The sequence below is a fragment of the Perissodus microlepis genome, chromosome 8 (genome assembly GCF_051167445.1).
Source record: "Perissodus microlepis isolate ML-2025 ecotype Zambia chromosome 8, ASM5116744v1, whole genome shotgun sequence".
NCBI classification, from domain to species: domain Eukaryota; kingdom Metazoa; phylum Chordata; class Actinopteri; order Cichliformes; family Cichlidae; genus Perissodus; species Perissodus microlepis.
In genome coordinates, this window is record NC_140468.1 from 20,835,484 (window position 1) to 20,853,257 (window position 17,774).

Below are 17,774 nucleotides of genomic sequence, written 5' to 3' on the forward strand. Positions count from 1 at the left end.
ATAAAAAAGCTGGTGTTTTCTAAAGGTGATGGACATCCTGTGTCTTCACTGATTATTGGAGAAGTTCTTATCAAAAGTGTTCTTTTGATTATGATATAAATTTTCTGCTTCCTCTGGAGGTTCTCAGAATATCCTCAATTTGCCCTGAAGAGTTGCCAAGTAACATCCTCTGTCCCTCAAAGATGTGCATGCTGAGAACATCACCAGGCGGCGTCCAGCTGAGATGTTCTCAGAAAATCAAAACACTAGCTGAGACGTTCCCTTTTGGATTAGTGCGCAGATAGCACCTGCTTCCTGCTGTCCAACTCCATCATGGGGCAAAATTAACCAACATTGCTTCTAGACTGAACCTAGATCTGCTTTAGTGAACCATTGCTTAAACGTTACAGTTTTATAGGAGTATACATTCAGCGCCCACTTTATTAGGGACACATTGTTAGTCCAAGTTGGGCCCCTTCTTGCCCTCTGAACTGCCTTTATTCTTTGTGTCATCCATGCAACAAGGTGCTGTAAACATTCTTCAGAGGTTTTGGTCCATGATGACACAATAGCGTTGCACAGTTGATGCAGATTTGTCAGCTGCACATCCTGATGTGAATATTATGTTCCACTGTATTCCAAAGGTGGATTGAGGTCTGATAACTGTGGAGGCCATCAGAGTCCAGTGATTGGAGCTTTGTCACATGGTACATTATCCTGCTCGTAGCAGCCAGGACAAAATGAGGAAACTGCAGTCATAAAGGTATGGATATTGTCAATAATAGTACTTGGGTAGGCTGTGGGTTTTAATCCATGCTCACTTGGTACGAAGGAGCTCAAAGTGTGTAAAGAAAATATCCCCCACACCCTTACACCACTAGCACCAGCCTGAATGTTGATGTAAGGCAGGTTGGAGCCATGCTTTTATATTGTTTACACAAAACTCTGATCCTACCATCCAAATGTTGCACAAGAAATCCAGACTCATCAGACCAGTTAATGTTTTTCCAGTCTGCTGTTGTTCGATATTTGTAAACTTGCGCAAAACGCATATTACAAAGTCAATCTAATAAGAGGGAGCCCTCAGCGCCAACTACATATATCTTTAATTTTGCGTAAGATACTGGGATATTTATAACTGGAGCCATTTTGTTATTTTTGTAACTTTGTAATATTTTGTATCATTTCATTTAGTTACTTACTGTTCTGTCTTGTAGCAACTGTCAGGACATCATTTCCTCACGGATTAATAAAGTATTCTGATTCTGAGCTAAGAGTGACATCCGATGTGGTCTTCTGCTGCTGCAGCCCATATGTTCCGCATTCAGAGATGCTCTTGTGCATACTTTGTTTGTAATGAGTGCTTATTTGCATTCCTATCAGGTTGAAACAGTATGGCTGCTCACTACATTTTCTCTTTTTCAGACCATTCTCTAGAAACCCTAGAGATGGTTGTGTCCATTCCAATCCCAGTAGATCAACATCTGGTACCATCTGGGTCAACTATCATGCCACATTCAAAACTACTTAATTATCTTTCTTCCTCTTTCTGAATAAATGGAATTTAAGTTTGCAGGTCATCTTGACCATGTTGACGTGGCTAAATGCACTGAGTTGTCGCCATGTGATTGGCTGATATTAGGACTTGAACACGTGTAACAAAGTAGCCATCGACTGTGCACCTTTAAAACGTTTTCTATGTGTACTATTTCTACTTCCTAAAAAAACAAAAAACAAAAACGCCTTGTTTACGAAAAGAAACTGGCCTATCTTGGTTATAAAAGTCTAAAATATAAGAGGAGTTCAGAGATGGCTCAACGTTGTTTCCTGGGAGCGGATTTCAGAAGTGTCCAAAGTTCTTGTATAACACAAATTAACACTATGTCTCACTGCTGTTTAGACACATGCATGAGAAATTGTTTGTGTGAGCTGAGCTTGTAAAGTGGTAACGGCTACAAATGAATGAACACACAAAAAAATAAATCACAGAGTTAGTCACTGTTAGAGAAAAATCAACATTTATTATAAAAATACAATTGGCTGTCACAGTAATATTGTTCAGTATGGTCATTCGTTAGAATTCAACACAGGAACAAGTCAAAGTTGTGTAATGCCATCCCCCAACATATATACACACACACACAAATTTATGGAAGAAACGTGCACAAAAACGAAATTTAGACACACATCCTCAAAACAGATAAAAGAACAAAGTGGCTGAGCTCGTCTACCGGGGAGGATATAAAAATAGATAAGGACATAAGGTTCCTTCTCAGACAGGAAATGAAGGAGATGGACTCAGTCGTCTTTCACACATCACGCTCATTATCCATTCCTCTCAGATGCCGCCTCCTCCCTCTATCGCACGCCGACTTTTTGGAAAAGAGACAGAATCCGTCAGTGTGAAATGAGGTCAGTGATCACATCGCCAATGGAAAATCACCTACAGTACCCACCAGACCAGGGACGAACACACACACACACACACACACACACACACACACACACACACACACACACACACACACACACACACACACACACACGAGGAGTAAGTAGACTTTCTCTCCGACACTCGCAGTCTCTCTCCGAGACACACACAGATGTGTTGCTAAATGGTTGCCATGACAACTCTGTTAGGTTCCCAGTCGGTCAGGGAGAGTGTGAGAGTCTGTGTGTGGAAAGTGTAATTGAGTAGAGTGATTTAGGGCTCACAAAGAAAGTCATTTAGTTTCAGAAACGTCCATTTTAAAAGACAATTCCAGGACCGTCGGCTCCCAAATAAGCCTGCAGGGAGTCGAGCGTTAACGCTGTGACTAAACGGTCAGGAAATACTGTCCTCCTCCTCCCGCTGACACACCGCAGCACCGTCACATCATCGGTCTGACACCTCCTTAAGTTTGACTTTCATCGGACAATTGCACTTCATTTCTTTATTTACGTCTCCAGGTCTGGTTTGCCGCGCAGACGCTGACGTGTGCGGATTAAAGCGAACTAGGTGTGCTTGAAGTGTGAGCTGCCGCATCCTAAATTTCGACTCAAGCTCCAGCCTAATGATGAAATATTTTCATCTGAGCCACATCACAGCGTGAGAAAATCACAGTCAGTTTGATCTATGCTTCAATAAAATCGTAACTGGGAGCCACGGGTGGATATTGCAGCACTCGCACTACAGAGTCATTCATGGGTAATATGAAGCAATCTTAAATTTTTCGAGAGATTCTGATTAAATCACGAGTTATTATAGAAACTATTTATGGTCCCAATTCCTTTCCCATCCAATTTATTTACATTGTGTAATCACCTATTCATTTAGATTCCCTTGTTAGTGGTGGGGTCCACCATTCCACCACGCTAGGCTTTAAATTGCCTTCATGAGCACATTAAGTAGTGCAGCGTGTAATCTGTACAGACGTATGAATATGAATGTGAATATGCAGAGTGGAGCTTTAATGTCCACTCCCGTCTGAGCAGGTTTCGGTTGCAAGTTAGCATGTCTGTGGTGAGCTTACGCTGGAATTAAAAATGAAAATCAAGCTTCAATCTAAATTCTGCATTTGTAAACAACGACTACAGCATGAAACATGAAGTCCTGGCCAGGAGATCTTCTTTGTTTGGCAGTTTTTCCATTTTATCACACAGATATCAACCTCGCTGTTTACTTTCTCTCCAAACCTGAGCCAGAGCTGCAGCTCAACTGTATAAATGTTCAAACATGGGTAAGTCTGTTTTTTTATTCTAAGGTGGTCGCATGGTGGTGTATTTGTTTACTGTGCCAATGAAAAACCAGTAAGCTTAAAACTAGTCTTAGTTAAAAGTGAGATTGTCAGTTTTGTTGTAGTTGATAAAGATGATAAAGAACAATCTGTGAGGTCAGCTTATATTAAAAGACTCTTGATAACTGTTAAAAAGAGGGAGGGGGGGCTACAAACAAAGAGATGACAGATGTACAACATTAAACAGAAAACACATACACACATCATAAGGTGATGTTAAAGATTGCATAGGATGGCCAAAAAAGGCATCAGACTGCAGGAAGAGCAAAGAAGACGATTTAGGAACATTAAAAGGAAAATTCCAACTTTTCACAATTTTGAACTGATTACATTAAAGAAACAAGAGCTGAGGTGGACCTTCCCCCCCATCAGTCTCATCCTTTTTACATACTCTTGTTGTGTCCTACATCTCCCATCATGCCTCTGAAATGTTCCAAAGGCAAACTGAGCAAACAAAGCCCAAGCCCGCTTCACTGTTTTAAGTTGGAATCTTCTTTTAAAGATGGAAAAGTCACACACATAACACATGCACTGGACCGCACAGACAGACTGAGCTAGTGCCTGAGGATGTGATGCTACTTCAGATACAGGAGGACTGCACTTGTCAATAGAAGAACCCACGAGTCTTAAAACACATTCAAAGATCTCTGTGTGGCGCTTTTAGGAGAGTGGGAAGCACAAATAACATCTAACCCTCCAAGAGATGCTTGCAAGAAAACATTCAGTCGAGACAACATAAACTGGAAGATTCTGTACACGTGACTACCTGTGACTGACATTTTTGCTGGCTTTGAATTCACTGCTTTTCTTCTCATAACTACTTAAATTATGTTGTTTTCACTTTGATGAAACTAACAGTTTTTGATGATTCAGTCGTTGGAGAACCCAAATCTGGGTCTGGTAGACCATAAAAATAATCTCCTGTCTGATTAGAACAAGTGATCTCATAATACTGTAGCACGTTGCAACAATGTGCTGAATGTAAAATATACTAGTCGGTTAACAAAACACTCAGCTTCATCGTTGTTTGAGTGTTCGCTCAGGCCTGCAGGAGTTTCTTGAGGTCCTCGTCTAAGCCTCGAGCCCTCAGCTGCTCCAGGCTGTAGTAGCGATGGATGACGTTGTCTGCAGTCACTACCACCACCCTGACTCCGTGGGTGTCCTCTCCCAGCTGGCAGCCGATGGCCGAGCTTACGACCATGTCCAGGCCACCGTGGCAGCCCCCGGCGTTACGGTGATAATGACCGGAGAAGACCGCCTTCACCCCTGCAGCGAGGAGGGACAGAGAGGTAGTGGTGAATGGTACGGGATGCTGAATTTACAATAAATTGGAGGCAGAACAATATTAGATTTTTCAGGCTGATACTGAATTATGAATTTCTATTTAGATTTTTTAAAAACATTTTTCTATGATATGGTGAAAAACAATTACAAATATTTCACAGCTTTTAGAGTTTTATTGGCAAATAAATCACATTTATCCAAAGAGTCACTATTTACAGCTTTGATCCTTCTTCTTCATAACTTTTACAATTCTCTGTGGGATGCAGAACGTTAGCTTCTGGGTCAAATTCTAGATGAACCAATCCTGCCTTATCAGTGCTTGAAGTAGATCAGTTTGTGGGCTTCTGCCTGCCCACCTGCTTTCTGGGGATTGACTATAGATTTGATTAAGATCTGGAAAGTTTTCTGGCCATGGATGCAAAATGGAGCCACTTGGTTATCTCCTTTGCGTTGCGACAAGGTGCTCCATCATGCTGGAAAATGCACAGATTGTCACCAAATCACTGCTGGATGGCTGGTAGAAGATTGTCTTTGAGGGCATATTTAGCATGGTCAATCCTTAACAAGCACAAGCACCCAAATGTGTCATGAGTGCCGATCACTGAAAAGGCAGGAATAGGGTGGCATCATTTAGGTCTATGATATATATATATATTTTTTAAAAGTCACTCTTTAATAACTTCCCAGCATTGTATTTTATATATCACTTAGCAACACCTCTTGACTGATTGCTTGCTACTTTTTTTAGCTTCCTCTCTGGCCTGTGTGCTGCAGATGCCTTCAGTTGCTGCTTGTTTCTGGGTCTTTCTACATTCAGTTTTGTTTTTAATAACTGAAAAAGATGCTCTATTGCGTTGAAATCATGCGAATGACTTGGCCTTCATAAACTCTTTGGGTTGCTTTTGCAGTATGCGTTCATAGTGCAGTGCTAGCTGATTTTTTTCAGGACTGTGCAGGCTCTTTCATGTGTTTTCTGGAAACATTTGATCTAGTCTTCTTGTTCTTGAGTGTAACCAGTGGTTTGCACCTAGATATAAACCCTTTGTATTTGCATTTCTGACAGTGTCTCTTGGCTAGTTATTGTGAATAGATTTTTCTTAACCAACGACAAAATTCTGCGATTATCCACTTTAGTTGCATGATCAAACAAACAAACAAAAAAGCAAGGGAATAAAAGCAGAATAATCTAAAAGGTGAGATGAATCGGGTAAAGAATCAGTGATGTACAGCAGGAAAAAAGGGGCAAAAAAGGAAAAATATGATATGATGTAAAGACTCAAAACTGGAAATTTACAAAGGGAGGAAGGAAATGAGAGAAAGGAACAGACGGAAAAGCAAACTGTGGAATCTTCCACTTGTCACATAGGAAACTTTCATTAGGGTGGTTACGATTTTCAATTTGATTTCAATTACAAACAGCATCATTATATAGAATGGTGAGGGTTTGGCTTGGCCCTGCGGCAGTCATGCTGTGTCACTTCAGTTGAAATGAATGCACACTTAAAATGGCATGCCAAACAAGCCTCAGTTTGAATGAGGGGTGCAAGATGAGTTGTTTTTCTGTGTGAAGGTTGTATTTGTCTACAAATTTGTTTCTCGTTTGTGGGGAGAAACAATTGGACTTTTAAGCAAGCTCCTCTCATTTCTGGCCAATTTTCACTTGAGCGAGGGGTAAACACAAGGTCAGAATGTGAATTTGAGGGGGAGAATTTTAGATAAGAAAAGATAAGGTGACGCTTGTCACTGGATTAATGCTTTAATATTAGGATATAATAAGGTCCAATACAGTAGGTCCCCAAATTTTTAGACATTTCCAAAAATATTTAAGCTACAGTTCTATAACGAATAAAGACTCAGAATGAATACTGGCTTAACGTGAGCTTAAAGTAATTATTTTTGGTCAGGAGACCAGCGGTAATTGGATTATTGATTCAAAAACTGGTAAAAGGTTGTAAGTGGATCCCAAATGTAGTATTTACATTTGAAATCTGCTCTCATTACAAGTGAAAAAGTCTATCCTTAGGCTTAAAAAAACAACAGAAATCCACCAGAGAAAGCAGAGAAGATTAGGAGTGGTCACATTAACAATTCAGTACATTCTAAGAAAACAAAATGCTGGATGGCCGTGGACGAACACAGTGGCGTATGATCACAACATGGAGCTCAGAAAGGACATATTAGATGCTGCCCATGCCAACCAGTCACCAATCAGTCTCTAGATGTATGTGACAGCAGCCTAAGATCAAGGATCAAGGAAAGTATGAAGACTCCATGGAGTGGCTTACAATGGCAACCATATATCGTCATCTGTAAAACACTGAGAAGCAAGTGTGACGACTTTGGTATTTGTGGTTTCCAAAGGGAATCTGTCAAAAGTTTATAATCGATGATGTGGTACAAACTATAAAAACTGTTTCCAAGGACACAAGCAGCTTTAGAGTTATACAGTCTGCTCAGATTAAGCAAACGCAGCTAAGGTGATTGGAGATGCTCCATAGTAACGGTGCACAGTGATCCAAAGCATACTGCGAAAGCAACACAGGAGTTGCAGGAAACATTCTGTCAGGGTCAAATCAATCACTTCATCACATTTTGCTAAGTGACACAAAACTAGTTACCTGCGAAGAAGCCTCAAAGTACTTAAAACTAATTTGTGGTCAAGTTAATAGGTGAAATTTAACTTTAAAATGGGGGACTGTGAAAAAAACGATGGTTGTAAATCCTGAATGTTTCACTCAATACTTGTGTTCAAACCCCTGAATTAATTTTCTGGAGCTAAATGTACTTGTGTTTGCAAGTTGCACACGTACGTGTAGGTGAGAGGGAGGGTTGAAATTAGTTTACAGCCGCCTTTTGGCAGAAAACGCGAGCTGCTCTATTTTCCAACGGCAAGTGTTTCCATGGAGGGAAGTCTGGCTGCTCGCTGCCTCATCTCTGGAGAGACACCCGGCCAAAAAAATAATGAAAACTGGCAACGAAAGAGGATAAATTTCAGCCTGTTCATGAGAAAGACATCGGTCTGTCTCAGAAATCTGCACAACAAAGACAAGGAAGATCCCTCCCAGAAAGCTCTCGTGTATCCACCGCTGATACTACTTCGATGTCGGCACTGTGAAATTGCCCTGAATCATCAAGTCCGCCATTCTGCATAATCAAACAGCAGCAGAATACAAATGTGACCTAAATTTGTATTAATATTCAGAGCTGTGTGAGGACAGTGGTTGCACATGATGGACCATTAAATAATTAACCTGCCGTAGATGAGAATGGATGATTTAAGGCTTGTATGGGTGTATGCCTGGGCTAAATTCATTTCCAATAAAAACCTGGAGCAGCGTCGTGTGTGTCCAACCCTTCAGTGACTTGTGGGTGGGCCTGCAGCTACATCGTCATGGACCACACAGATTCATTGAATGTGTGTATATCTGTGTGCCCAGGAATACCAGCCTTCATGTAACCTTGCCACTTCTCCAGGTGACCGACTAACTGAGCAGGCTCAGAACTGTCTAGTCCCGTGTTTGCAAATGTGTGTGTCCTTGTTATTTTATTTAACGCGTTTTACATAAGAGCTGAAAGGCCATAAATGCCCTCTCTGACTGTAGGGCAAAGCATGTACTTATTATTCTGTATGATTATCAGTATGTGTGTGCTCTGTGCTGAAGGCTTCCCATGCTAGTGTTTTTATATCTATCCCACAAGAAATTATACAGTTCATCTACATTTATTCAGACCCCGTGAATGACAACAAAGCGAAGAAGTGACAGAAGTGTGAACCAGGGGAAATGTTTGATTGCATCACCTGATGACTCAGTTATCGAGGCCGACTGTGGAAATTCTGGATTTGCTACAGTATCCACATGAGAGATGCGACTTCTTCATCACCTCAGAAAAAAAAGACCTCAGAAAGATGAGATGGTGGGAGGAAGACGCTAAGACGGCAATAGTGAAGAAGTGAGAGACGAGGATTAATCCTGTAATAATAATGACGAATGAACCAGCGGGAGAAAGCAGGGAAGAAAAAAAAATCTTTTTGAAGCTGAAATGGTTTCTCTGAACCTCCTCTGAAACTTCCAAAGATACCATGATTAATGCTGCTAAATAAAGTGCGTGGGAGCGTGTAAGTATGCATATGTACATGTGTCAGTGCGTCTGAGTTCTGTCGCCACATCGCTGATGAGCCGCATCCCACACATGCCGCAAAATACCACGCAGCAGCAGTGCGCTTCCTTCACATGTATGTGAAACATTTGTGATATATTAATATAGTGATGTTCTGTAGTCCACATTACTATTAGAAAAGCCATTTTTTTACAAAAGCTATAATAAGACAGTTGTAGAGGCATTAAACCTTAGTAAAAGTTAGATGACTGATTCATGACTGATTTATGTTACATTGTACCGTATTTTCCGCACTATAAAGGCACACTTAAAATCGACAGTGCGCCTTATGTATGAATTCTGGTTGTGCTTACTGACCTTGAACTGATTGTATGTGGTACACGGAACTAAAAAATCTGTCAAAAAATGTTCTAGTACGACTTTGGAAAGCTACGAAGCCGCACCGCTTGATGGATTGTCGGAGCATTACGGCTACCGTAGTCAGGACCCTCTTGGACTCGGAGTAATCTGGGTCCAAAACGCTAACTTGCTTCCACTCGATAAAAGTTAACGCGAGGGTTTCCGATGGTTAGTGAGAAATGCAATCACATGGCAGGATGCTGTAAACGGACCAAACTTCAGTCAGGAGAACACCTGAGATAATCCATGAACAATACGAGGAAGCTGCGAGAGAATTCAACATTAATGAATCAATGGTACGGAAGTGGAGGAACCAAGAAGAATGAGTTGAATAACATTTGACTTTTGTTTCGATTAACCTCGAACCCGAACTCTTTCATGGCATGCATTTTTAAATTCTTTGCTATTTGGGCTGTTTGGGACCTGATGAATGTAAAACCAAAGAATTACCAGATTTTTTTTTAACCTGATTTTTGTTTTTGAGAAAAATGAGATGAGGACATTTGTTGTAAATTTTGATAGAACAGTGGCAGTATAGCGTCCTCGTAAGTGGATATCAGGCCCTTGTAGAGCAAAATCTTATATTTTGGTCTAGACAACCCAAAATGTGATGTCCACATATGTGGACGCCAGGTCGTAGGAGGTTAATGCGCCTTATAATCCGATGTGCCTTGTGTATGAAAACAGACCCGTTCATCGACAGTGGGCCTCATGGTCCAAAAAATACAGCAGTCAAAAACATTACATTTAGAATGTACAGCGGTGGTCAGTCTGTTTCTGCTCCTGTTTGCTCCAGAGTCCAGAGATCCGCCCTGGAATTTCCCCTATTTATGTAAGCTGTTTACCTCAGCTGTGAATTCAGAGTGATAGGAGTGCACTATTATTTAGTCTGGAGGAGGATGTAAAACTCTGAGACACGGTTCAATGAGTCAGAGAAGCTCGCTTCTAACCAATGACAATACTGAGGTGAGTTATTGAGGATATGCTGAACTGTTGGTAAGCTGTTATTGCTGCTGTTAGCTACTGTTAGACTCTGTTAGCTGTTAATAGCTGATATTAGTGAGATTATCCTTGAAGTGGATCCGAAATTGTTGGACACTGTTTGCTCTAATGCTTAATGAATAAACGCTCAAAAGATGTGAGAATGTAATCAAACGGTTTATCAGAGGGAAACTGATTTTTAGAAAACTCAAGCCTAACATTAGCTGGCACAATATTAGCTTATAAACAGCTGTTGTTGTCAGCTATCTGGAGACGGGAGGGTCACGTGTCTAATCTGCTGACAATAAGTCATTCTAACAATATCTGGAATAAACGAGCACATGTCTGCAGGTTTTTGTGTTTTATAGGCCTGACTTCATATTTGGAGATGAGGCTTGAGGTGTAGAAGGAAGAGAATGAGATTTTTATTAAGATGCCAATTTCTTTGGTGAAGGGAATCCCATCTGAGATGATAAAACATAGGTATGATCCTTCATATCTTGAGTGTGAAGGTGCAGACACAAATTTAAATGTACCTCAACAGCATGCAAACACTCATAACTTCTCTTCTCCTCCACCTTTTGGTGTACTACATATGTGGCCACAGACATAACACAATTAGTCAAAGGAGATGTCTTTCCCCGCCACTTTATTCAAATATGGTGGGGAAACATGGTAGCTGCCACAAACCGGTGCAGACTCCTATGTATTTGTATTTGTCATTTTAACTTTATAAGAATGCATCAACTTGCTGGATTATGTAAATGCAGACTACCCCATGTATATTTATGAATATAATAGTATTTTCTTTTCTATTTTTCTATTAAAAAATCTCAGAAATGATTGACTTTAAGGTCCTACTCACATTCGCTCTGTGCCAAAGCCCAATTTTACTCCTAACCCTAAAGCTTCCCAAGTGTGCTTCATTTTAGATTATCGCTCCTTATTATTACACTCTGCTTTTTTTAGTGTTGCATTTGTGGTAACATATCAATTATTTAACACAGTTTTATTATTCTCATCTAAAACCATTTTCAGTCTCTGTCGGATCCGCTCCTCTTGAGATTTTACCATGTCAATGGTAAAATTTGTTTGCCTCACCCGTTCATTGCTGTGCCTTCTGGAGGATTTTTGTTGCCCGGAAGCCTTTAACTGAAGAGCTCATTTGCAGACTCTTAGGAGTACTCCTGTTTTGTCGGCATCTGAGGCTGAATCTCAGGTGGTTCCTGTAGTCCGCCATCTTACGTGCTGTTTGCTCATACTGATGTACAACCTTTAGGCAGTCCTTGCCAAAGTGGGTTAAAACGTCTTGATGCATTCTCAATCATCCAGGAAAGTAAATCTCCAAAAGTTGATTCTGTTCATCTGGACAGGGTGCACCTTTAAGACCGATTGTCTGCATGATCAACTCTGTCACCTATAACATCTCCAAGTTTCTGTCTTCGATCCTCAACCCACTGGTGGGCAGCTCTGAACACCACATCCAGAACACCCTGGATTTTGTTGAGAAGGTGAGAGATGTCATTATTGAGACAGATGAAACCATGGTCTCGTACGACGTTACATCTCTCTTCACTTGCATCCCAGTCACGGAAGCGTTGGAGGTAGTCCGTAAGAGATTACAGGATGACACCAACCTCAGCAACAGGACCACTCTCAGTATCGACCAAGTGTGTTTGCTTTTGGAACTGCTTTTCATTCCACCTACTTCACATACAAGGGTCAGTTCTACAGGCAGAAACATGGGTGTGCCATGGGCTCCCCAGTTTCACCCATCGTGGCCAATTTGTACATGGAAGAAGTGGAAAAGAGGGCTTTGCTATCCTACCCTGGAACACCACCAAGCCATTGGTTCAGATATGTGGATGACACCTGGGTGAAAATCAAATCTCAGGATGTACCACAATTCACGGATCACATTAACTCGGTGGACCGACACATCAAATTCACCAGGGAGGATATGAAAAGTGGCAGGTTAGCCTTCTTAGACTGTGAGATCATCAGGAATGGGGGACATCTAAAAGCTGACGTGTACCGTAAACCTACACATACGGATCAGTATCTAAGGTTTGACTCTCATCATCCACTGGAGCACAAACTGGGTGTCATCAGGACGCTACAACACAGAGCGAACACCATCCCCACTGACACAGCGGCCAGGGAGGCAGAAGAACAGCACATCAAGAAGGCCCTGAGTAAATGTGGTTATCCCAGCTGGACTTTTGTCAAAGCGGGAAAGGCACCTAAAGAAAGCTCCAGCTGATCCAGGAGAGAAGGACAACCGCTGCCTAAGCGAAAACCTGTAGTGATCCCATATGTGTCAGGAGTATCGAAGCAGTTGAGACACATTTTTTCTAAACACCGGGTCTCTGTGGCTTTTAAACCCCAAAACACGCTGCGCCAAAAATTGGTCCACCCCAAGGATCGGGTCCCCCGATACAAACAGAGTAACATAGTGTACGCTGTTAAGTGCCAGGAGGATTGCCAGGATTTATACATCGGGGAAACCAAACAACCTTTGGCGAAGCAGATGGCACAACACAGAAGAGCTACCTCGTCAGGCCAGGACTCTGCAGTCTATTTACACCTACAGGCCAGTGGACACTCTTTCAAGGATGAGGATGTAACATCCTGGACAGGGAGGAACGCTGGTTTGAGCGCGGAGTCAAGGAGGCCATTTACGTGAAAAGGGAAAGACCATCTCTGAATCGAGGAGGGGGGGCTAAGGGTACATCTTTCACCATCTTACAATGCTGTGATTGCAGCCATTCCCCAACTCTGTGAATGGTACTCATGGCCATTGATAAGTGGTCTTTGATCAATGGTCATGAGAATTTGCATAATTACGATTAAGGAACTGACCGCCCAGCCCATTGTTCCTTAAATGGGCTGCTTTCAGTCATTATGCAAATGTACCGTTTACAAGATTTGGGGAAACCTGCAGTCAGCTGAGACTGAAGAAGTCACTTGGATGAGTGACGAAACGTTTCTCCCACAAAACACTACGTCCAGATGAACAGAATCAACTTTTGGAGATTTGCTTTCCTGGATGATTGAGAATGCATCAAGACAGTTTTCAGTAATGCATCATGGAGGCTACTGAGGTTAGACGCGTACCTTGTTCTAGTCCAACTAAAGCACTCCTGAGAATCCCTTTAAACTGGTCAAGGTATGGTTGAGTGGTGACACTGATTAAGCAAAGTGGGCTCTGGAGGTCAAATGAGATTGACCGTGGTATGGATCACCCAGTCCGAGACTTGGTGCACCCTTAGATCAAGCCTCACACTGAAACGCACAAGTCTTTTTGCACGACTATCAGACCTCTTTTAGGACACCACAACACACAACAGGCTCTTTTTTAAAAGCTGAGATTTGATGTGAAGTGGTCCAATAGAAAATATGGATGTTTTGGAAACGGATCAGCCTACCCTGTGGGATAGTTCCAGTGGCTTTCACAGAGGAAAACCAATTTCATAGAAACAATTTAGATAAGCCCCAGTCATCTACCCTGACCCGAATTCGTTTGAGTGTACCCCTTTCACAGAAGTATCATTATGTGGTTTTAGAAGTCAAAGACTCCACTCGGGCCCTTGTTTGCTAAAAAACACTCAGAGAAAAAGATGGCCTGTCTGAGACAGAAAAGCATCTTCAATCTCTAAAAGACTATCTGTATGAATAAAAGATAAATAACTGGGGAGAAAAACAGAATAAAGGCGTTGAGAAAACGTCTCTGTAATGCAGTCAGAGGATGAAGCTGACCTTTGAAATTGTCTGTCAAAAAGTGAATGTCTGGAAGGTGGGAAAAAAACAAAAACAATTTAACCACTTCAGGATTGAGTTGAAGGGCATGACGTTCCCATTTAGCACCAACAACAGCAGTGAAATTAGCAGTGGAGACACAAATTCACAGCTAAGTTAGCAGCTTTTCAAGAATGTACTGAAGTTGCAGTCATATCAACCATTTAAGCCGATTTAGACATACACAGCTATGGTACTATTATCTGTTTTTTCAGACATACAACTAAAAACTTGGTTGAAATGCTCTCTGTGGTATGATTAACAATTAATGGCACTAAATATCATGCTTCAAGCTAAATGCTAATTAACATTTGCCAATAAAAGTTTTGTTTGTTTTTTCTGTATTTTTGTACTTGCAGGCTGTGTTATGAAATGGTAATGGCGCTAGATGAAAAGTTAAGCTTTTTTATTTCAAATTCTTTAAAAATAGTTCACAAGATTCCTTTCATATAAACAATTCATTCTGCTTCGTTACCCAATCATTCATCCCACTGGTATAAAACATGTTAACCAATAAACTAAACATCACCAATAAGTCATAGTAGTGAGTAGTAGTTCTGTCCTGACACAACCTGTCTGAATTCCTCCTTCAGTCACTGACTATCAAGCTGTTTTCACATTTGAACTTCAGACAATTTTGGAAGCAGGAAATAGTCTGCTTCAGACATATTCACACTACTGTAAATAATCTGTGTAGTTTAGGAGACTACTTGGATAAAGCTTCGGGAAGCACCACACACGATGCCCATCCATTAGTGGGTAAATGCACTGAACTATTAGCTGTACAACCAGCCATCAAACTGAGGTTTGATACACTAGGAAACTGACAAGTTAAAGCTGGCAAATGTCCAATCTGACTGCCGACATTTGCATATTCACACATTCCTCTGTCGGATACGTGAGATAAAAGTTTAGGGCTATGGTGTACATGTGGCAACAGTTTCTTCTACCACTATGACTGTGTTATGTCTCAACTACCAGTCCTGATTTAAACCTTAATTATACTCTGTCGCTGACACATCCACGGAGAGCTGGGAAACCATGACCAACTAGTCATTCCTATTGAACTTTGAAGTTCATTGCCTGGGGTGCATGTGTAGCTGTTGAATTGTAAAATAAAGTCTCCGTGGATGAGTCTGCACGGTCAGGCAGGAACATGGATATGTGCAGGAATGCTCATGCTTGCTGTCCCATGATGAAATTTACACTCCTCAGACCTTAGTGTACTTGTGGATTTGGTAGGCAATAGTGTTCATGAACTACCCTTGTACAACTTGCCTCACATGCCTTTTTCTTAGTGATCAAAGCCAACAAGAAAAGCAGTTTTCAATTCATGTCTGACCAACCCTACATGCTGATTTCAAGTGCTTTTAAGTTGAAGATAAATTAACTTCTTTAGAACTTTCTTGAAGACGTGCCACCTGCTGCGATTGCATTATAATTGATAATGGTGTCATAGGCCACCACTATTATAGGTTTAATAACGCCCTATCCAGGTGGCCATAGAAGTCCTTTCATTCTTTCTGAAACCATCTCTCTTTTATTTTTTGAGACAACCATGACCTATATGACTGCAAACCTACACAGATAAAAAGATAAACATGATAGATTGAATAGTCTCTACAACAGCCAAACAGGAGCTCCACATAATGCCTGAAAACATACTCCAGAAATGGAAGCTACATGTTTCAAATCTCCAGCAATGAATTTACAGGCAGTCTTAAAAAATAACACAGCAGTTGATTTCATGAATTGTCCACCTTCAACCAGAATGGGGACGCCATAGCAAACAAGAGCCGCAATCCTCTGCTGTAATAAAAACTGGAGAGCTTTTGAACTTCCAGACACTGCATTTGGCTACTGCTGTCTCCAGGATAATGACAGCTGGCACTCTTCTGAGAAAATGGTGTTGATTTGACAATGACAAAATACAATGCGCTACTGATTCTACTTCCTTTCACTCCAATCAAAGTTGCGTATCACCTTCTGACGATTGTTATCCGAAGTGCCTCGAAGTTAAATTAGCGTGGGTGGCCTGGTGGGATGTAAACCCTTAGCTGGTGCCATGGCTCTAGGCATTGAGATATATTGGGAACAAAAATCCTCCTTCTTCCAATGACAATACCACACTAAACCCATTCAGCCACAAATAGAACATAAAACTGTGCTCAGTCGAATTGTCTTGAGTTTCCCGTGAAGCTATATGGCGACAGGAAGAGCAGTAAGTATTCAAAGGATGTTAAATAGCAGTATTGCATTTACTATAGGAACATTAGGTCCAATTTCACCACTTTTTTTTTTTGTCTGTTTACCATGCTTTGCTGCATTCTTTCCTTCTCTTGCTAAGTGGGTGCCCTCATGAAAACACAGGCTCTTTGTGCTGATAATTTCAAGTCTTGTCTCGGTCTCCGTGGAAATCCCATTTACCTGTCAGTCTTCAAACAGCACTACGTCTTTTGTGCTTTTCTTTGTGATAAAGACTCCCTTGTGGAGACTGGACTCTGGTTTGACAGACGGAGGTGGGGAGTGTGGGGAGGATGGGGGGAGACAGAGAGGTGGGGGATGGACTGTGCAGAAAATGCTCAGAGTAAGCAGCCGGAGTGATGAAAACATATTGAATGCAAATTTGAAGGGGGGTTAAATTGAATTGCAGTCAGGGGTTGCAGAAAAATGCACAGGAAGGAGACTGGAATTCCAATATGCACTGTATTTTGTGCTATGACTCGTCTATGCTGTAATCACCTGAGCTACTTTTTTGGTTAGATCCATCTGAATATTCTGAAGAGCCTTGTGCTTTTAAAATGTTAATAAGATGCTGACCGCGTAATAATGGAATAAAAGAGGTAAAGAAACATCAGTGCACACTAATTAGGTTTGATGTTTATGATCTTTCTATCAATCTCGCCTCCTCTTCATCCCCTTCTTGCTTTCCATCATCTCCCTTTCATCTCTTGATCACTGGTTATTTGCAGGTTACAAGATTGGATTCGCTAATTGCGAGCCAAGTTCCCATTTTGCCGCGAAACCGCCTCCCATTGGTTAAAACCTCCAAGAGAATCATTTTTCTTCTAACCTTTCTCCCATTTCTCCTTCGTTCTCTTTTGACTCAAACTCCGAATGTAGTTCTGAACAAAGCTGTCATCTGCACATCTGTGAGAATGGCAATGCGTAGGAGTGAACATCCAACATGCGCACTTGTATTGAAGGGCGGTTGTCATTAAAGTGCAGGTCTGGGAAATAATTCATCATGAAACAGAAGCTGTTGATAATTTGCATGACAGAGGGATACAAAATGATGTAGCATGGAGAAGCATCTTACAGCTCTGGTTCCTCATAAATCACTCTCAGCCATTAGTCACCACAAAGCATCCCCTTCCCTGTGTCCTCCAGCTACACACTGGCACGGGATTAAAACAAAACAAGAAAAAGAACACGCAA

The 17,774-nt window shown here is 41.4% G+C and overlaps 1 protein-coding gene across 1 annotated transcript in view; it reads right to left on the reverse strand.

Moving 5' to 3' along the window:
- Window positions 1–1,980: 1,980 nt before the first annotated feature.
- cpped1 (calcineurin-like phosphoesterase domain containing 1) overlaps window positions 1,981–17,774 on the reverse strand; it is a 47,240-nt gene continuing 31,446 nt past the window's right edge. The window contains exon 6 of the mRNA XM_084938168.1: window positions 1,981–5,021. Coding sequence (XP_084794294.1) covers window positions 4,795–5,021 — 227 coding nt within the window. The 3' untranslated portion in view covers window positions 1,981–4,794. The remainder of the gene's footprint in view (window positions 5,022–17,774) is intronic.